Raw genomic sequence first — 22,122 nt, 5'->3', positions numbered from 1 at the left:
CCATCTGGAATCAAACCTACAATATCTCCAAGGTGTGTCTATAAATAGAAAGACATGCCATGCTCAAGAACTGGAAGACATAATATTGTAAAAATGGCAATCCTACTAAAATAAAATAAAATGGCAATACTACTCAATCTATAGGTTTGATGCAATCCCTGTCAAAATTCTAATGTACTCTTTTTAAAGCCCCCAAAATTGACAAGCTGACACTAAAATTCATGTGAAATTGCAAGGGACTCAAAATAGCTAAAGCAAACTTGAAAAAGAAAAACAAATTTGGAGGGATTATGCTTCATAATTTCAAACTTACTACAAAGCTACAGTAATCAAAACATAGTAGTACTGGCATAAAAACAGACATTTAGATTAATGGAATAGAATTGAGAGTCCAGTTATAAATTCTTACATTTATGGTCAAGTGTTTTTATGGCAAGGGTTCCAGGACAATTTAATGAGGAAAGATGAGTCTTTTCAACAAGTGGTTCTGAGAAAACTGATTAGCCACATGAAAAGAATAAAGTTGGACCCCTACTTCCCATTATATAGCACAATTAAGTATAAATGGACCCTAGGCCTAAATGTAAGAATTAAAACCATAAATCTCTTAGAAGAAAACATATGAGTGTTTTCATAACTTTGGATTAGGCAATGGTTTCTTAAATATGACACCAAAAGAACAAGTAATGAAATAATAGTTAAATGGAGATCATAAGACAATCTGTAGAATATACTGCAAATCACATACCTTATAAGGGACTTTTACTCAGAATATATAAAGAACTCTTACAACTCATCAATAAAAAACCAAAACATCAAATTTTATGAAAGGCAAAGGATTTAAATAGACATTTCTCTAAAGAAGACATACAAATGGTCAAGTAAGCAAATGAAAAGATGCTCAAGGTCTTAGTAAATGGGGAAATCCAAGTCAAAACCAAAATGAGATACTACTTTACTCCTACTAGAACAGCTAAAATAAAAAGGCAATAACAAGTGCTGACAAAAATGTGGAGACATTGGAACCCTCATACATTGCTGATGGGAATGTAAAAAGTGCAGTCACTTTGAAAAACAGTTTGGCGGTTCCTCAAAATGTAAAATATAAAGTTGCCATATAATCTGAGCAATCCAATTCCTAGGTATATACCCAAGAAAATTAAAAAATATATGTCCTCATAAAAATCTATACCTAGGCCAGGCCTGCTGGCTTACGCCTGTAATCCCAGCACTTTGGGAGGCCGAGGTGGGCGGATCACAAGGTCAGGACATGGAGATCATCCTGGCTAATATGGTGAAACCCTGTCTCTACTGAAAATACAAAAAATTAGCCAGGCGTGATGGTATGCACCTGTAGTCCCAGCTACTCGGGAGGCTAAGACAGGAGAATTGCTTGAACCCGGGAGGCGGAGGTTGCAATGAGCTGAGATCACGTCATTGCACTCCCAGACGGGTGACAGAGCAAGACTCCATCTCAAACAAAACAAAACAAAACCCTATACATAAATGTTCATAGTGGCACTATTCCTAATGCCAAAAAGTAGAAACAAATGTGATGTATCCATATAATAAAATATTATTTAGCAATGAAATAATGAAGTACTGATACATGCTACAGCACAGCTAAATTTTGAGAATATTATGCTAAGGGAAAAAAGCCAGACACAAAAGGTCACCTGTTGTATGATTCCATTTATATAAAATGTCCAGAATAAGCAAATCTATAGAAACAGAAAGTAGATAAGCGGTTGCCAGGGACTGAGGGGAGGGAGAAAAAGTAAGTAACTGCTAATGGGTACGTTTCTTTTGAGAGTGAGTGATAAAAATGTTTTGGAATTAGATAGTGATGATGGTTGCACAATCTTGTGAATATACTAAAAGCCACTGAATTATATACTATAATCTGGTTTTTGTTTATTTGTTTGTTTGTTTTGAGACAGAGTCTCACTCTGTTGCCAGGCTGGAGTGCAGTGGCATGATCTCAGCTTACTGCAACCTCTGCCTTCAGAGTTCAAGCAATTCCCCTGCCTCAGCCTCCCAAGTAGCTGGGACTGTAGGCACGTGCCACCACACCCGGCTAGTTTTTTGTATTTTAGTAGAGATGGGGTTTCATCATATTGGCCAGGATGGTATTGATCTCCTGACCTTGTGATCCACCCACTTCCGCCTCCCACAGTGCTGTGGTTACAGGTGTGAGCCACCACACCCAGCCTGTGGTATGTTTTATATCACATTAATTATTTCTCAATAACCAAAAAACAAGAAATACAGAAAAAAGTACCGCTGAAAATTAAGAAATCCAGTAAGGGTTTGGTCATACATTGATTCACAAACAGGAAACAAGGAAAGGAGGAAAAAAGGAAAGTAAGGAAGATAAAGACATAGGAAAGAGAAACTAGGGGGCAAGGGAGAAAGAAAGGGAGAAAGGGAGAAGGGAAAAAAGGAAGGAAGAAAGGGGCAGCCTGACATTAGCTGGTGGGAGTGATGACATGCCTCTGGCTTCTCTGTCACGCAGGCTTACCTCGACATTAGCAGGACAGCTCCCTTGCGGGGTGTGATAGAAGTACACCTGCTGGACAGCCACCATCAAAGCATTTTTCTGAGTAGCTTGGCAAGCAAGGGTCACCTGCATATTTTCCACTCCTGAATGCAACAAGAGCTAAAGGAAGAAAATATGAAAAATATTAGGAATTTCTTACATAAAGAAGTGAGTTGAGGGTTGAGATCACCACTTATTCAACATGTAAATATATGAATCAAACTGCCAAATGAGCTGGGATGCTTGCTACTCAGCCATAAGACTGAATCTGGTCTCTCCCTAAGCAGCATTTCATTCCAAGAAGGCAGCCTCCAGGCTTGATTTGCTCTATAGCTGGACACCATTAGATTTCCCCAATGGTCAGGAAAAGATGAATAGGCTCTGATGAACTAGCAAACATGTGCTCAGTAGCAGGCTCCTGTAAGCCAAGATTAGATCAATGTTTTAAAAATACACATACAGAAGCAAAGAAATCCAAGTAGCAGATAAAAAATAGCACCAGGTTTAGAAAGACCAGATAAAAGCTCCAATAACAAATGTATATTTTTAAAACCTTATGCAAAGATTGTTCACTACACGTGAACTTCTTTTTTAGTATCTAACAGAAGTTATTATAAGTGGTGTTGCAGTCTCTATGGTTCAAACCAGGCTGATGTGCACATCAAATAAGGCAAGGCCATCACTATGGTTTGAATGTGTCCCCCAAAAGTTTATGAAGGTGATTGAGCCATGAGATTAGAGCCCTCATGAATGGATTAATGTCATAATCGTGGGAGTGGATTTCTTTCCCAAGAGAGCAGGATGTTATAAAAGCAAGCTTGGCTTGCTCTTGTAGTCTCTTTTGCATGTAATCACTTGCCCTTCTGCTTTTCTGCCATGTTATGATGCAGTGCAAAAGCCCTTGCCAGAAGCTGCCACCATGTCCTTGGACTTTCCAGCCTCCAGAATCATGGACCAAATCAACATCTTTTCTTTATAAATTACCCAGTCTCAGGCATTTTGTTATAGCAAGAGAAAATGGACTAAAACAACCATTATTATTATGTAAGAAATTGGAAGCTTTTCATTTTTTTTCTTTTTTTCTTTTTTTTTTTTTTGAGATGGAGTCTCACTCTGTTGCCAGGCTGGAGTGCAGTGGTGCAGTCTTCATTCACTGCAACCTCCACCTCCTGGGTTCAAGCGATTCTCCTGCCTCAGCCTCCCAGGTAGCTGGGATTACAGGCATGCACCACCATGCCTGGCTAATTTATGTATTTGTAGTAGAGATGGGATTTCACCATGTTGGCCAGGCTGGTCTTGAACTCCTGACCTCGTGATCTACCCACCTTGGCCTTCCAAAGTACTGGGATTACAGGTGTGAGCCACCACGCCCGGCCCATGGAAGCTTTTCTTATATATGAAAGTTAAATTTATATAGAGTATTATGTCTTCTGAAAGAAATACGTGAGCAAATTGCTTTATTCTACTTTCATTTGTTTTTAAAAAATAAATCGTTTACCTTAAGAATGGCTTCCTTTGTGTAAAAACTAAATTTGCCAATTTGGTTATCATCCACCTCAGAGATGGCTAAGACAAGAGCAGTAGGAGAATATCTGCAACAAAAAATATGAAATTGTTTTGATGTGATATGCAACTAATCAAGAGACACCATTATGATGGAACAGGATGTCATGTGATCAGATCTGAAATGTCAGTAATAATAGCAAATGCAACTTTTATACAAAACTTGATATTTCCACTGAAAGCTATAAGAGATCTGGGATCTTTTCTGTCCTTTTTGAACTTGATCTTTCTGTAGTTTGATTATGGTGACCACCCCATAGTGTTGGAAATTATTTTCTCTTGATCACCATTACACTACTCTCTCCTGTTTTTCCTCTTTTTTTTTTTTTTAAGCAAAATGTTTTTATTTATTTGAAGTACATATGTAGTTAACTGGGCATCAAAGGTGTACCAAGTGATTTTTTTTTTTTTTTGGAGTCAAAATCTTACTCTGTCACCCAGACTGAATGGCAGTGGTACGATTATAGCTCACTGCAGCTTTGAACACCTGAGCTCAAGCAACTGTCCCACCTCAGCCTACTGAGTAGCTGGGACTACAGACATGCACCACCACACGTGGCTCTTCTCACCTTCTTGACCATACTTGTTTAGGATCCTTCACTGACTCACTCCTTTGAGCACCCCCTAAATGTTGTCCAATTCTCTCTCTTTCCTGTGGTTCCAATAGCTATCTAAATATTCTTTGTAACCATGTTTCCACCTTGAGACTCAGTACTTTGTCCATAACTATGAGACTTTGTCAAGTAACTTAATATCTATCAATCTTTCTTTCTTCGTCTGTAAAGGGGGTATCACCTATCTCATAGGGTTATGGCGAATATTAAGAGGGATAATATGCATGAATGTGCTTTTTAAAATGTAAGTCATTATACTCATATTTGATCCAGTTGACCTTCCATATCTATGGGTTCTGCATCCATGGATTCAACCAATTACAGATAAAAAATATTTGAAAACATAAAACCATAAAAAGTAACAATACAAAAATAAAAATGATGCAAATAAAAAAATGTAGTATAACGACTATTTACATAGCATTTAAATTGTATTAGATATAATTATAAGTAATCTAAAGATGATTTAAAGCATAAGGGAGGGAGTGCATAGGTTTTCTGCAAATACTATGCCATTTTATATAAGGAACTTGTGCATCCTTGGATTTTGGTACCTGAGGGGATTTTGGAACTGATCCCCCACAGACACTAAGGGATGACTATATATGTTGTTGTTATAATGGCTCTCCAAAGTGGCAACTTTAAGGAATTAACATACATAAAATAAATACGAATTCAGTACACAAGTTCTTTGGATATATAAGCTTTCCCCTGGTAATGAAAAAGGCTCCCTTATCTTGCAGCATCTCTAGGTCATCACCTGGAGGACCAATCACAGACCAGAGCATCGGCCAGACCATAGGGCATTTGGGCAGTTTATGCTGATTGGTGCATTCTGACTGAACAAAAATGTGGTGCCCTATTTTCACAGCAATATAAAACACCAACCAAGGAGGCCCTTGAAGGACCAGAAAACAGCTTGGCTCCAGACAGGTTTGTTTTTTTTTTTTTGCCAGTTGGAGACCTAGCGTCGCCTAAGGCCTGATCATACTTCCTGCCTTGGCTTCTGTGAATATCTCTGTATCCTTACAATAAATTCAGTTTTTGGCTTAGCTAGTGTGACAGGATAGAGCAGGGGCAGGTTTTGCCCCCAGGAGATATTTGGCAATGTCTGGGGACGTCTTTGATTATAGAAGAGTGTGTATGGGGTGGGGTACTGGGATACTACTGGCATCTGGTGGGTAGAAGTCAGAAATGTTGCTAATCAATCTAAGACACACAGGACAGTCCCCCACAACAAAGATGTCTTCAGTCCCAAAGTTTAGTAGTGCTAAAATTGAGAAATCCTGGGATATTGTATTCTATCATCCTAACCCCCTCATTCTACCCCTGCTCTGTGGAGTCATTTAGGATATTAACACTCAGAGTTCTATTTTGAGCAGAGATCTGCATTAGCAAAACAAAGGTGCTGGTTGCCTCCTTGGAGTCACCTTTTTCCTTCCTTGGCATGGAGCCAGTACCAGGAATCTCCAGGGATAGAGGTGGGACCCTGTGGGGAAAAGCAGATAGCAGAGAAAGAAAGAAGAGGGAGACAGCAGTTTCTCCTCCCCACACATCAAAGGTTAATTGTGTGAGGACAAAAGAAAGATTCCTTCCCCTGACTGAGCAGACTCACCATCTATTACTAGTAAGGGTATTTTCTTTCAAGCAATGGGTTGAACCTATGGGGCATGAGAGAGAAGTTTCACTGGTTTGCATTGGCTTCCGTCACTAGCTAACAAAGGAGGCTGCCTGAGATATTGCCTGCATGTTATATTTGTACCTTGTGTTATCCTTTCAAGGAAACAGCTGCTCTGAAAACTTAAGTGACATCTTCCTGGTCTGAAGGAAAGTGAGAGATGAGACCTGGACTTCTGATCCATGGCTCTCACCCCATTAGACCCATGCTGACTCCCTTTTCTACCTGGAAGCCACATATTCTACTTGGGAAGCAGCTGAGCCTGTGATTTCATCTCACCTGAGTTCTCTGGTTCTTTCATTTCTCAGTTACTTGGTGTTTTTAAATGCAATTGTCCCCCTTAAATGAGATCTTACTTTCTCCCTCTTATTAAAAAAAGAAAGAAGAAAAAAACTGGCATCATGGCAGATAGAATATAAGAGAGAACTTAGAAATGTGATTGTTCTTGCATGTCAAATGGTGACAAAAATTATTTTTCACAGGTTATTCACTCAGCCATCATGTTATTTTTACCTCAACACTCTCAAGGCTCACCTGTCTACCCGACCACTGTCCTCCAGCAGAGAGGTTATAAAGACAGGAGGTGGCTGGTCTGCCCTGTCCCTGTGTGATGCAAATTCAAAGTGAACAGGCCTCAGATACAAATGGAACTCTTCAAAACCCATCTCCCATGCCAATTCTTTATACAGCCTAAAGGAAAAAAAGAGCCAAGGACGTATGTTAGTGTTTTCTCCTAAAAACAAAGCAAGTAATAAGAAAATGAAGACACCTGAACAAAAACCAAAGTAAAAGTCCAATAAAAGCCCAGGTCTGTGTGAAGTGAGGGAGTCACAGAGGTCTTCTGCTCTGCACTTGCTGTGACAGTTACAGATGGTAGAAAGCAGTTCAAGTAGGAGATGTGCTTGGGTGTTTACTTGACTCTCATTTTCCACAAGCTGACTTCTGTCCCTAGAGCCCTCATGAGGTCACCGTTGCTGAAATGCGACATTCACCATCTTCTCTCAGAGTTCATCACAGTTGGCCTCTCTGTCCCCTCCTCGAGGATCATCTTTCTCCATGTTCCTGCCTCATGACCGCTCTCTCTCAGTCTTCACTGGTTCTCCTCTTGCTTATCTTCAAATGTTGGTGTATCCTGAGGTTCCGAACCTGGTTCTCTTCTCATCTACCACATTCCCTCCTTAGGGGTTTGTGGGGGAGTCTGTTCAGCTCCATACCCTAAGACTACTGCTTCATGTAACAATCTGTGACCCTTGTCTGTGTCCTGACTTAACTCTGAGCTCCAGTCCCAAGTCTGTCGAAGCATGGCTCCAGTTAGATGTTCCTCTGGCATCTCAGCCTTACATGTTTACAATTCTTTCCTCCTTCCTTAACACTCTCCTCCTCCTCCCCCCCACTTCTCCTCCTCCTCCCCCTTTCTCCTCCTCCTCCCCCTTCCTCTCCTCCTCCTTCTCCTTCTTCTTCTTCTCTTCCTTCTTCTTTTCTACTTCTTTTCTTCTTCCTTCTTTCTTCTTCTTCTTCCTCTTCCTCTTCCTCCTCCTCCTTTCCTCCTCCTTCTTTGTCTTTTATTTTTAGAGATAGAGGTCTTGCTTTATTGCCCAGGCTGGAGTGCAGTGGTGCAGTCATAGCTCACTGCAGTCTCAAACTCCTGGGCTCAAGCAATACTCCCACCTCAGCTTCCCAAGTAGCTGGAACAGGCATGAACCACCAGGCTCAACTAATGTTTAAAAAATTTTTGTAGAAATGAGGTCTTGCTGTGTTGCCCATGCTGGTCTCAAACGCCTGGCCTCTGGTGATTCTCCTATCCTGGCTTCCCAAAGTACTGTGATTTCAGGCGTGAGCCATAGTGCATGTTCCCCAACATCCCACTTCTAATGCATCTCTCCATCTTGAGAAGTTGGCATTGAAGGCTGAGTTCTTGGCACCTGTATTAGTTTGCTAGGGCTGCTGTAACAAAGTATCCCGGAAACAGACAAAATACTAAACAACAGAAATTTATTGTCTCACAGTTCTAGAGGACAGAAGTCTGAAATCAAGGTATCAACAACTGGTTCCTCCTGAGGGCCGTAAGGGAAGGATCTGGTCCTGGTCTTTCTCCTGGGCTCGTTGATGACCATGTTCTCCCTGTGCCTTCACATGATCTCCCTCTGTGTCTGTGTCTGAACTTCCTCTTCTTATAAGGACACCGGTCATATTGGATTAAGGCCCACTCTAATAACTTCCATTTAACTTGATTACCTCTGTAAAGACCTATCTCCAAATAAGGCCACATTCGGAGGTACTGGGGATTAGGCCTTGAACATATGAATTTTGGAGGGACATAATTCAATCCGTAGCAGCCCCTCTTCCATGAAGCTTCCCTGACCACTTAGGAAGAATGAAATACTCTCTTTTCTGTACTCCCCTAGTATTTTGTATATATCAGTAGAATATCATTGTTACCATGTGTCATGGGTAATTTTTACATTATGGGCTTCCTGCCACCAAGGATCATAAATTATGAAGCAATGTTAATAATATCTTGACTGATAATTTAAATTCTGCCTTCACTACTTTCTAGTTATATGCTCTTAGGCAAATTAACTTTTCTGAGCCTCTACTTCCTTGCTGATAAAATGTTTGTAACCCTCCTCATAAGGATATTCTGAGAATTAAATGAAATAATATACATAAAATCCCCAGTAAAGACCCTGGCCACAGCAGGCCCTTGATAATGCTTGTGGTAGGTGACTGGACTCTCTATATCTACAGGGCCTTTTGTGGGGACCAGAACATAACAGCACTCATACATATTTACAACAAACCCTTTAGCTCCATATTATTACTGCTTGTAGGACATGTCCACTTGATGTTTTACCATCATCTCACCCTCATACCTAAAACATAACTCATTAATTTCTCTCTCCTGCCCTCTAAGCCCACCATACCTCTGTCTGACCTGGATGCTGTCACTGACTCATCTCTCTCTCATCTCTAGGCTCTTTCTATTCAACTTCATTACATTCAGGAGCAAATTCAACCAGTATTCCCTGAGTGCCTGGTGTGGTTCAGGCCCCATACCAGGTGATGGGATGTCACGGTAAAGAATGTGGATAGGGCTTTTGCATTTAGGGAGCTTACGCTAGCAGAAAAGTCAATAAACCAATATTAAGCAATGAATTAAAAGGAAATGTGCTGAATGGAGGGGAAACCCAGGTGCCAGTAGAAGGGCTTAGCCTAGTTGAGTGATCAGAGAGGCATTTGGGAAGGCTTGGAAGAGAGAAGGAACAAGGGAGCTGTTGCAGGAAGTCAGGGACCCTGAACGGAGGGACTGGCTGAAGACATGGCAGAAGAACATAAATTGTGAAGATTTCATGGAAGTTCCCCAAATTAATACTTTTATAATTTCTTACGCCTGTCTTTACTGCAATCTCTGAACACAAATTGTGAAGATTTCGTGGACACTTATCACTTCCTCAACCAATACTCTTGTGATTTCCTATGCCTATCTTTGCTTTAATCTCTTAATCCCTTCATCTTCATAAGCTGGACCTTGTGATAATTGCATTAACTGCACAAATTGTTTAAACAATATGAAATCTGGGCATCTTGAAAAAAGAACAGGATAACAGCAATGGAGATAACCTTAAAGTCTGGCTGCCTGTGGGCCAGGCGGAACAGAGCCATATTTCTGTTCTTTCAAAAGCAAATAGGAGAAATATTGTGGAATTCTTTTTCTTAGCAAGGAACATCCCTGAGAAAGAGAATGCATTCCTAAGGGGAGGCCTCTGAAATGGCCGCTTTGGGAACGTCTGTCTTTTACAGTTGTAGATAAGGGATGAAATAAACCCCGGTCTCCTGTAGTGCTCCCAGGCTTATTAGGATGAGGAAATTCCCGCCTAATAAATTTTGGTCAGGTTGGTTGTCTGCTCTCAAACCCTGTCTCCTGATTAAATGTTATCAATGACAAAGTGTGCCCGAAACTTCATTAGCAATTTTAATTTTGCCCTGGTCCTGTGATCTCACCCTGCCTCCATTTGCCTTGTGATCTTTTATTACCTGGTGAAGCATGTGATCTCTGTGACCCACACCCTATTCGTGCACTCCCTCCCTTTTTGAAAATCACTAATAAAAACTTGCTGGTTTTGCAGCTTCGGGGACATCACGGAACCTGCCGACATGTGATGTCTCCCCTGGACACCCAGCTTTAAAATTTCTCTTTTTTGTACTCTTTCCCTTTATTTCTCAGACCAGCCAACACTTAAGGAAAATAGAAAAGGACCCACGTTGAATATTGGGGGTGGGTTTCCCCCGATAGGGAGCAAGGTGATCATGTTAGCCATTTAGAAAACTGTCTGGCTGCTCTGGGAGCAGAGAGGGGGTAGGCTTGTAGCAGGGAGTCTCATGGCCTGTTTTCCCCCATGTTTTGCTGCAAACCGTATATTCCACCTGGGCCTCCGACCTCCACTGACCGAGCTAAGTGTGCACTCTCCAGGCTCATTTCTATCAGCCGGTGGCGGAGGGTCAAGAGTTCCAGAAGTTTGGAAAACATCTCCAAGAGTAGCACATGAGAGTCTTGGCCTTGTTTCCGTCCTTCGTCTGCTGCAGACTTGAATGCCAGCAGGCCTATCTCCCCCACGAGAAAGGGATCTCCCATAACTTTAGCTGAAAACAGCTGAAAGAAAACAAAATATCCTTTAAAACATAGAAGAATTTTCACATTAAAAAAATACACTGTCTGTCAGTGGCACAAACTCTGGATCCAGATTTCCTAGGCTCAAGTCCTAACTTTGCCATTGAGAAGCTGTGAGATTTTGGCAATGTACTCAATTTTGCTGTCTCTCAATTTTCTCATCTATAAAGTGGTGATAAGGATAATAACAGTCCTTACTGCATGCAAATAGATACTAACTTCCTAATAGGGCTCTTGAGAGGGTTAAATGGATTAACATATGGAAAAGTATCTGCTGTTATCATTATTATAAATGTTATGAGTCTAAATAAACAAATCTCTAGATATTCACTGTGGGGATACTTGTCTATGCCAAAGACAAACTAAATAGAAATAGAAGTCCCTGATTTTTGAAAGTATTTTGGTGGCCAATAACAATTTTTTTTTTTTGAGACAGAGTCTTGCTCGGTCACCCAGGCTGGAGTGCAATGGAGCGGTCTTGGCTCACTGCAACCTCCGCCTCCCAAGTTTAAGCAATTCTCCTGCCTCAGCCTCCTGAGTAGCTGGGACTACAGGCGTGTGCCACCACGTCCGGCTAATTTTTTGTATTTTTAGTAGAGATGGGGTTTCACCATGTTAGCCAGGATGGTCTTGATCTCATGACCTTGTGATCCACCCGCCTTGGCCTCCCAAAGTGCTGGGATTACAGGCATGAGCCAGCATGCCCCACCAACAATTTTTTTTTTTTTTTTTTTTTTTTTGCGTATACCTCTCTAATTACAGTTTCAAAATTTCAAAGTATTTTTACATATATTAACTCATTTTTATTTTCACAAGATCCCCATGAAATAGGAGTCACAGGTATCATTATTCCCCTTTGTCAGTGAGGGATCTGAAGCAACATGAAACTTTCCAAAGTCACACAGCAGTACCAAGAGTAAACTTGGGCTTCCTAATTCCAAGTTCAGCTGTTTTACAGTACACCAAACTGCCTTTCCAGCATTCCTTCACTCAGAGCTGGCCCTGGGTGATTTGTGAAGTAACCACACTGTCCTTTAACACCCTGCTGCCTTGGTGGGTACCTCTGCTGTAACATCTTTGCTGTCTTCGAATATACCACTCCCAGCAACCACCCAGTCTGGAGACCCCCTGCCTCTCTGGTTTGGCTTCCCAGGATACATAAGCTCCTTTGTCTATCCACTTATCTACCAAAAGACTGGGCTACTCAAGGATGCAATTTCTAGGCTCTTAAAGTTTTCCAAAGTGGTAACAAAGAGACCTGTTAAATAAATTCCTGCATGCCTTCTGAGGGCATTTTCTGACCTAATATAAAATATTAATCTGAATACTTATAGGTATAAATTTGGACAGATTTCAAAAATAATAAAACTGTGTGGCAGCAATGGGAGATGACAGGTATCCCAGATATTCACTATAATTTATAAAATAATTTCAAATACATCTTTTTTTTTTTTTTTGAGATGGAGTCTCGCTCTGTCACCCAGGCTGGAGTGCAGTGGCACGATCTCGGCTCACTGCAAGCTCCGCCTCCTGGGTTCACGCCATTCTCCTGCCTCAGCCTCCTGACTAGCTAGGACTACAGGCACCCGCCACCATGCCTGGCTAATCTCTTTTTGTATTTTTAGTAGAGACGGGGTTTCACTGTGTTAGCCAGGATGGTCTCAATCTCCTGACCTCGTGATCTGCCTGCCTCAGCCTCCCAAAGTGCTGGGATTACAGGCATGAGCCACCATGCCCGGCCTCAAATACATCTTTTAAATGTGGTATCATAAGGCAATGTGAAAGGAATCTTCAATTAATGGTAGTAGAATAAATGGCTGGTAATTTCAGGAAAAATTCGGTTTTGACTCATACCACATGATTCGGTTTGACCTCACATACCACACAGATGCATGCACACACATACACTCTCTCTTTTCTCTCTCTCTGGTGAAATATTAAAAGAGTTAAATATTTTTATTATTTTGTTTATTTTTATTTATTCATTTATTTTGAGATGGAGTCTTGCTCTGTCACCCAGGCTGGAGCACAGTGGCACAATCTCGGCTCACTGCAACTTCCGCCTCCCAGATTCAAGTGATTCTCCTGCCTCAGCCACCCAAGTAGCTGGAATTACAGGTGCCTGCCACCATGCCCAGCTAATTTTGTATTTTTGGTAGAGATGGGGTTTCACCATGTTGGCCAGGCTGGTCTTGAACTCCTGGCCTCAAGTGACCTGCCCACCTTGGCCTCCCAAAGTGCTGGAATTATACTCGCAAGTCACTGCACCCAGCCAGAGTTAAATATTTTAAAAATAAAACCAACCACTTAAAAATTAGAATAAGACAAATATGAAAGATCTGGAGTAAGATTTTTTCTGAATTTAGGACAGAAGAAATAATAAAGAAAATGATTAATAGATTTGACTACATGAAAACAAGTTTATGTTAAAAAAAAATGGAAAGACAAATGGAGAGGCTGGGCACAGTGGCTTGTGCCTATAATCTTAGCAATTTGGGAGGCCAAAGTCGGGGGATCGCTTGAGCCCAGGAGTTGGAGACCTGCCTGGACAACATGGTGAAACCTCCTCTCTAATAAAAATACAAAAATTTAGCTGGGCATGATGGTGTGCACCTAGAGTCCCAGCTACTCGGGCGGCTGAGGTAGGAGGATGGCTTGAGCTGGGGAGACTGAGGTTGCAGTGAGCTGTGATTGTGGCACTGCACTACATCCTGGGCAACAGAGTAAGTCCCTACCTCAAAACAAAACAAAACAAAACAAAAGGTGCAGGGGGGGATGAATGGGGAAATATTTGCATAAAATTATAGACAAAAAGAAGATTAAAATTCTTATTTAAGAGAAGCTCATGTAAGTAGATAGGACTAATGTTAGGATTCCAACAGACACATAAAGGGAAAGAACAAAATTCACAAAAAATATAATTAGTAACAAAACATTTGAAAGACTAAGCTCAATAAATAGCAAGAAAATGCAAATTAACAGCATAATACCACTTTTCATGTATATGTGTATATTCGCACATACATCATATGCTTTTGCCTAATACTACACAGTATAGCAGAACTGGTACTCTTAAAATACATGAGTGTCATTATAAATTGGCACAACTCTTTGGAAAGCAATCTGCTAATATGTATCCAAATATTTAAATTTTATTTTAGTAATTCTGTTTCCAAGAACCTATCAAAAGGAATCAATTCAAAATATGGAAAAATCTTTATGTAAAAATATATATCTTATAGCATTTTTCATGATAATGAAAAATTGGAAACCACTTGAATGTCCATCAATAGAGAAATGATTAGAGAAGTTTTTATTCATCAGATATGGGAATTATATGTGGTCATAAAGGTAAGTCTAAGACGAGTTAGCATTATGGAAAAATATGTAGTATAATGTTAACTGAGAAGAGGAGGAAATAACAATGGACAAAAACTATGATTATGGCTATGTACAACACACATATTAACAATACTTAAATTCAGAAAAATAATGATATGAATGCATTAGATTGGTAATGTTTAAATTCAATTTTGTTCTTTCTGCTTTTGCTAGAATTCTCTGTGATTTTATGTTATTTTGGTCACTGTAAAATAAAATCAATTTTTACTTTAGTCAAGAGGGGATAGGAGGCCAAGGCAGACCTATGGAGCAGACAGTTTGGGCAGTGGGGGGCCTATGAAAGTTTCTTTGTCATATAGCAAGTATGCACACAGAATGAGGTCAAATTGGAAACCCAGGGGTAACCTTGACAGCCTTAACAGAAAAAGAAAAGGATTAAAATCCAACTACAAACACCATGTAAATCATTAACCCACAATTTGAACCATGGAGCAGTAGAGCTGAGAGGGGCTTCAGAGGTCATCAAGCTCACCTCTGCCTACCTCCCCTACCAAGTACACAAACATAATTTTACAGAAACAGTAAAGTGAGGTCAGAGAGGCTAAGAGACATGCTCAGAGTCACACAGCAAGTGAATGGCAGGACTGAACTTGAATTCTGATCAATGCTTTCTGTCTTCTGCCGGATCTTGACAAAAAGAACACATTTAGGAAGTGTCTTAGTGGAAAGAAAATATAACATTTTTAATTAAAATGTATTTGTTAAAATATAAATAATAAACCAGAAAACATTTCCCACATACCCACATATATCACCTTTTAAATTTTAATTGTAGCAGTATCTTTACAAATGAGAAACTTTGACCCCATCCCCCAAAAAATCACATAAAACTATTGGCAAGGCTTATGACTGAGCTCTGTCTCTAGCCAAATAATGGGGGAATAGAGCCAAACAGAAAAACAAAGCTAAACAGTAACATCTGGAAAAAAAAAATTCTCCCTGCCAAGGACCCAACTATCCCCTTCAAAAAGAACTTACATCTTTCTGGAGCTGTGCACTGTAGCAGGCCTCAGGCGTGGCTGGGGTGAGCCACAGGCCCAGGGCCAGCTGCAGGACATGTCGCTCCAGGGAGGCGAGGCCACTGGCTGATGTGGGTCTGTAGGCACGGCAGGCCTCTTGGAAGAGATGCTCTAGGGCTTTGGGGATAAATGCTACCAGGCTGAGGGAAGGGTGGAACTCCAGCAGATAAACATTTTTTGAAGCCGGGCTTGAAGAAAAGAGCAACAAATGACAATTTTATACAACAAACTTAAAATTCAAAAGATATTTCAATTTTATATTTTTAAGGACTAATAAAACAGCTCCTGTATGTCCAGTGCATTATGAAAAACTGAGAGCTCAGAGGGACCTCAGAGTCTGAGAAACTGCTGGGTTGCATGACATGTTCTTTGCTTTAATGTGAACCTTTAAAAACGGAAAGACACAGATGTGTATTCTAGAAGCTCAATAAGAATAAGACTATACAGGCCGCGCACAGTGGCTCATGCCTGTAATCCCAGCACTTTAGGAAGCCCAGGCAGGTGGATCACGAGGTCAGGAGATCAAGACCATCATGGCTAACACAGTGAAACCCCGTCTCTACTAAAATTACAAAAGAAATTAGCCAGGCATGATGGCAGTCACCTGTACTGTAGTCCCAGCTACTCGGGAGGCTGAGGCAGGAGAATGGCGTGAACCCGGGAGGCGGAGCTTGCAGTGAGCTGAGATCGTGCCACTGCACTCCAGCCTGTGCGACAGAGCAAGACTCCGTCTCAAAAAAAAAAAAAAAAAAAAAGGACTATACAGCAAAACTGTCAAATTTCAGTAATCAATATTTACTCAAATATATAACAAAATAGTTCAAAAGTGACTACATAAAAAACAAATAATTTCCATGGTTATTAGTTTCTATATTTCATCTGAATCTTTATCCCTTCTTTCCCAAAATGTTAACAGACAAAGACAATTTTTAAATTCTGTACATAACTGCTGGAATCATTCAAATTGACTGTAATCATTCATAAATGAATGAGGCCAGAAGCAAAAAAAAAAAAAAAAAAAAAGTTCATCTGTGGGTTATTTCTTTAGCTATAAAGGGTTCAGCACAAGTCGAGAGTCCTTCTATACCTACACAGAACTGAAGAACATTGTAACTCCCTTTACATTGATGCAAATGGTATCTTTCTTAGTCCTGAATCTACAAAATAAAAACAGCCTAAAGTCTGGAAAGGAATCTCACCAAGCAAATAATACTTGCTTTCGAGACTATTCTGGTAGGTTTTAGTACCCATATAACCCTAGCCTACTCTGCCAGAAACCATTTCCGGAACAGTAAATGTTTGCCATAGCAAGCTGCACACACACAGCTGGTGTCTCAAGTTTATTACAGAGAAGAAATCAGTCCTGTGGAAGATCTATGGAGAAAATGCAGAGTTTTGAGCCTGGGGCTCTTTCTCAAAAAATGAGAATCTCAGATATTTGCTCCCATGATGCCCTGCCTGTCCCCAAGATAATACCATAACCCATTATGGCAATTTCTTACATAAAGTCTGCCTTTACTGCTGGACTGTATACCTCACGGGAACATAGAACCATGCCTGTGTTGTTCACATCTGTGTGCCAAACAAATATTTGTTGGATGTTGAAATTTTCTCCACCCATTTGGAGGCAATTGAGAGATTGTGATCTAGAGCCATGCAGATCAACCTGCGGCTTGTCACCTGCTTCCCAGTTTCCTCTACCCTCAAAGGTTAAAAGGGAATGAGGGAGATGGTTATGCTGCCTATCTAGGGGGTGACAAAGTGTGTACCCTCTCTGAGTGGTCACAGGAAATTTAACTCTGTTCCTTAAATTTAACTCTGTTGTGACCCTCCAAGGCAAATCTGCAGAAACCTCTTTAGTGACACTTAAATTCCTTTTTAAGAAGCTTTTAAGCACCTTCAAGCTTTATACATGTAGGCTCGTGTGGTGCATCTGGTTAAATCCTGACAGCATCTCAAGAGCAACTGCTTTTCCCCCAGGCCTTTTCAAGAGAATGATGATTCTGTACCCAGCGGCATATGTTTAAATTCTAGCCTCCTATTCTTTATTATTCACAAAACAAAAAGATACTCAATATACAAGGGAATCCCTCCTTTGTGGCCTTTGTACCTATTTCTTTCATCTCCCCCAAGCACTTGAGAAGTGCTTTATAGAGTAGTACTGAGATTTAACACTCTATCCTTAATTAATCTAGAAGATCACACATAAAATGTATAAAGACAACATCAACTTACCAGCTATTGTTGATGGAAATAAGTTGTTTGCAAACTATATTAAGAGGAAGTCCAAATGTATTGCTATTGTCCAGATGATCCTCTCGCCAAATCCTCTGGACATACTCCCGCTGACGTTCTATCTAAAAATGCAGCGTAAACATTAAAATCAGAAAAGTTAAACTTTCCCACAGCCATGAGTTATAAGCCTTGACATGAGAAGGATTTCGTCCCTTTGTGTCTCTTCATCATTTGACTAATTTTCACCCTGACATTGTTTTGAAGACTCTTTTGCAATGGGCTGGTTTCTCAGTCTGAGCCAGATAGCCAAGGGAAGCAAAGGCAACTGACTTCAGACAAGTTTAAGAAGCAAAAGAGAAATCTTTCTGTTAAATAATTGACTACATGGAAAAAATTTCAACCAGGTGGCAACAATTCTTTGTCTCTTGCTTGCTTCATGTCATTAGCGTTTCCCTAGAGGACATACAATATGATGGTTTCTTTCAGTGTCCTAAAAATAATCACACTTTAAAAAAAATAAACAAAATTTTATACATTAATGTCATAAAGATGTATCATTAGTTCTTCTTTCACTACAAATAAACTTTGCAATCTAATGAAAACTAAGGTCATCAATTCCTTGTGGACTATTAACTCTAATTAGGGGTGGAAATCTCTCTTTAAGACCATAGTTACACTGGGATTTCAACAACGCAAATGAGCTTACAAATAAGTCAGCTGTACATGCTGGCCTAGAAAACACAGATTTCAGATCTGCAATGGAAGGAAAACACTATTTTCATTTCTGGCCTGTGTTTTCCATCCTCTTCTCACACGTAGTATTTTAAAACCCAACTACACTCACCTGCTGGGTGAGGATGCCCCTCACTAACTGCAGGTGAAGCCTCAGGCAGGTGCATTCCTCTCGGTAGGCCTTAACGAAATAGGGGTGGCTGAGATCAAACCTCGGGCGCCGGTGCACGATGTCCGTCATCACTTGTGCTAAGGCGAACCTCTCCTCAGGGTCCAACGTGTGCTGGTAGGCTTCAAAGTAACTGTCAAGAAGCTGCAAATAAGGTTGGTAGTCAGGGATCAGCAGAGGCAGCCTTGGGGCCCAGCAAAGAGATGGGAGGCCCCACCATACTGTGGGGATGCAGTACCAATACAGTGCCGTGCAGCTAGTAAACCTACAGACAGAGTTAGACAGGGAAAGGGAAAGAACAGACTTTGGAGCCAGAAGAACTAGGCTTGAGTTTGAGTTCCTGCTTCCATCCCCTCTTCCTCTGGTATCCACAAATAAAAAGGGGGTGAGGTAATTATATAATAATTATTAGCTCCAATCAGACAACACATTAAGACACTTAATGTATTTATCTCCAACACCTTTCTCCAAGGACTCATTCTCCTTCTTCCATTTTATTCCATCACCAAAGCTAAGTAGGTGCCCGCCTGACTTCTACAGTCTCAGCCCCGCTTCTGACTCCTCCTCTTTAATAGTTTGTTCACATTTCACCTACGCAAAAACGATACAGGAGTAGAACGGAAGGCTGAGGGTAAATGTGCTTCCTATATTTAAAGTGATTTATCCCAGACTGAAGTCCTCTAGATTGGGCCTTACAAACAGAATTCTCCAACACATCAAGTGTCCAAAACCCCAGTGGAGATCTGTTTTAGTGGAGTTCGCAAGTCTTTTCTAAAAACCCAGAAAAGCTTCCAGACACTAACTGCTGAAGAGGGTTCTTAGTGTGGGAATTCAGAAAGAGATCTCTTGATTTTGCTTTTACATTTGTCTGTGAGCTTAAGGAATTTCTGTTGTGTGTAAATTCTATTTGTGTGTGATTAGTCATGATGGTAATCGGAAAAAGCTCTTCAGAGATCACTGGGTTGGAATTCCCAACTGGGACCCTAGGGCAAGATAAGTAGCTCTGATGTGTACAGTGCATAATAAATCCCTTCTCCTGTTAATCTGTCTTTTGTCAGTTTCATTTTCAGAGCCCAGGCACTTAATCTAAGAAAGCAGAGGAAAAAGTTTTTCCTCCTCTACACAAAAGAATTGAACCCTTGAGGATGAATAGCACACTAGGAATCAAATACTGCTTTACTAAGAGATACTTTATTTTGGAGACCCAGTGCTAAGGCTCAAGGAGGAAGAGCCTGAAGCACTTTATTTAGCACCTGGTTTTGTAGGATGTCCTTTGGGTATAAGGGACCTTGGATCAACCTTAGTATGAAAAGGAAGACACCAAAGGAAACTAAAAGCTCAGGTCACAGAGATGCTCCACAAGTCATAAACTCACACATCAAGAGTGCAAAGTGAGGGAAGGTGGAGACCACCCTTGCCTTTAAATGAGCCCCAGGGAAAATGATGCCAGCTGGGTGATCTCGGTTACCTTGTTCCATCCGCCAACCTCTGCTCTATAATAACACTCAATTATTACACAGCAGAAGACAACACAGAAATGAAGGAAGAATGGCTGGATCGGGGTAAGAAAGGTGTCCCTCAGTAGACCCAGGTGAAGGTAGGAAAGAAACAATTACTTCCCTAACTCATTCTGGACTCACTTGAACCTTTTTAGCTGGGCCAGGGCAATCCCAGAAGCTGGTTTATCGTATTTATACTTCCTTGACCTGTTTTTGCACAGAGTCCAATTGTTTGGTTATTTAGCAGGGGGAGTTTGTGGGGAGCTGGGGGTGGGGGAAGGGTTCTAGATGGTGATTCCAACCTGATACCAGACTGCAGAGGCTCATGCTAAATTGCCATTTTATCACTGTCGATAGGGCTGTCAGATTTAGCAAGTAAAAATATAGAACATTTAGTCAAACTTGAATTTTAAATAAATAAATACTTTTTTAGTATAAGTATGTCCCAAGTATTGCACTATATTATCTGGTAAACTTAGCTGTGGGGAAGGAAACTGTGGCTCTCTTTTTAAATTGATGAAGCTTCTTTCAGCTTTGTGCTCAACCTTGAGAGGCTCTCAGATCATTGCATAATTTTATTATGAATTCTTTCCCAACAGGGATGGGGCCAAGATCTTTCTGCCTCATGGGTTCTATTTATTATCTGTTTGCTAAGTGGCCCATTTCCATTTCAACTCTGGGCTGGTATTTGTCTAAGAAGTCTTCCCAGTCTGTCAAATGTCACCTGTGTGTGTCAAGAGCCAACTCTCAGGCAAGATAATATGTGGTGCGTGCTGATGGTAAGCACAAAATATTGGAGAAAATGGGAAAATAGACAAAATAAATAATCTCAAACCTTACTGTGTTTATATTCTTTTTACTTCATTTTTTTTTTCCTGGGATTTAAAAAAACCTCTAAAATAGTATTTTAGGTCAAATGAAAGTGCAAAACAGAAAATCTTTGCTAGACCCAACTTAGCACAGGACATTTTCTTTCTGGCTTTTCTAAGGAATGATCTTTTTATCCAGTACATTTGTCCTTCGGTAGCTGTAGAAAGACTTAGCAGATGGTACAGTGTCACTTAGGAGCTGCTACAGCTGATACCTGACTTTTCTAAGAATCCCTTGATCTACCTAAGTTTCTACCAGCTCTAATTTTATGAGCTTCATAAGGATTTAAAAGAACCCAATATGTTCAAGCAATTCTTAACCCTAGTGATACCAATAGATTTAACAATCAAAAACAGCTGAGGAAACTTGGCTGTAGGAAATAGTACTGGGGGAAATAAACTACTTTAGATAGAAATCTGGCTTATCCATTAAAAATAGGCTCTTTTGACAAAATTTCTGACTTGGCCATTTTACACTTTTCGCACCGATAGCTCAGTTTCTAAAGGGAATTTATTCTCAGGATAGAAAAGAGGGAGATATTTTCACCAAATGTTTTTAAGTCAAAATAGTTTCATTTACCACAGAAGGAACTAGTAGACTGTCCTGACACCTTACCACACAATGAATCCTAGGCTGAAGTGTGGAGAAATTGGTTCGTTTTTCAGTATTTTCTGCCTTCCTCCTCTTCTATTGCCATTGAGTCTTGCCGGGGGCCTCCAAAGGAGGCCCAGAGGCATTGAAAGGGAAGCTAGGGAGAGAGAGTACAGAAAGGGGTGGGGGGTGCTGTTTAAAATTCATGCCTGGGCTGGGTGGGGTCGCTCACGCCCTGTAATCCCAGCACTTTGGGAGGCCGAGGCGGGTGGATCATGAGGTCAGGAGATCGAGACCATCCTGGCTAACACGGTGAAATCCCATCTCTACTAAAAAGTAAAAAAAAAAAAAAATTTAGCCAGGTGTGGTGGTGGGCTCCTGTAGTCCCAGCTACTCAGGAGGCTGAGGCAGGAGAAAGGGGCAAACCCAGGAAGCACAGCTTGCAGTGAGTTGAGATTGCACCACTGAACTCCAGCTTGGGTGACAGAGTAAGACTCCATCTCAAAAAAAAAAAAAAAAAAAAAAATTCATGCCTGGACCCA

At 40.7% G+C, this 22,122-nt stretch overlaps 1 protein-coding gene across 1 annotated transcript in view; it reads right to left on the bottom strand.

The window, feature by feature from the left end:
- LOC112622375 overlaps positions 1 to 22,122 on the bottom strand; it is a 183,704-nt gene that overhangs the window by 82,820 nt on the left and 78,762 nt on the right. Inside the window, exons 17-23 of the mRNA XM_025381939.1 lie at positions 18,564 to 18,764; positions 17,720 to 17,841; positions 15,444 to 15,672; positions 10,843 to 11,045; positions 6,929 to 7,084; positions 4,038 to 4,131; positions 2,522 to 2,659 (exon numbers count right to left, since the gene is read on the bottom strand). Of these exons, the coding sequence (XP_025237724.1) occupies positions 2,522 to 2,659; positions 4,038 to 4,131; positions 6,929 to 7,084; positions 10,843 to 11,045; positions 15,444 to 15,672; positions 17,720 to 17,841; positions 18,564 to 18,764 (1,143 nt within the window). The remainder of the gene's footprint in view (positions 1 to 2,521; positions 2,660 to 4,037; positions 4,132 to 6,928; positions 7,085 to 10,842; positions 11,046 to 15,443; positions 15,673 to 17,719; positions 17,842 to 18,563; positions 18,765 to 22,122) is intronic.

This window comes from Theropithecus gelada, chromosome 4, assembly GCF_003255815.1.
Source record: "Theropithecus gelada isolate Dixy chromosome 4, Tgel_1.0, whole genome shotgun sequence".
NCBI classification, from domain to species: domain Eukaryota; kingdom Metazoa; phylum Chordata; class Mammalia; order Primates; family Cercopithecidae; genus Theropithecus; species Theropithecus gelada.
The sequence above is the reverse complement of the archived record's forward strand: the minus strand, read 5'-3'. Positions and strand labels throughout refer to the sequence as shown.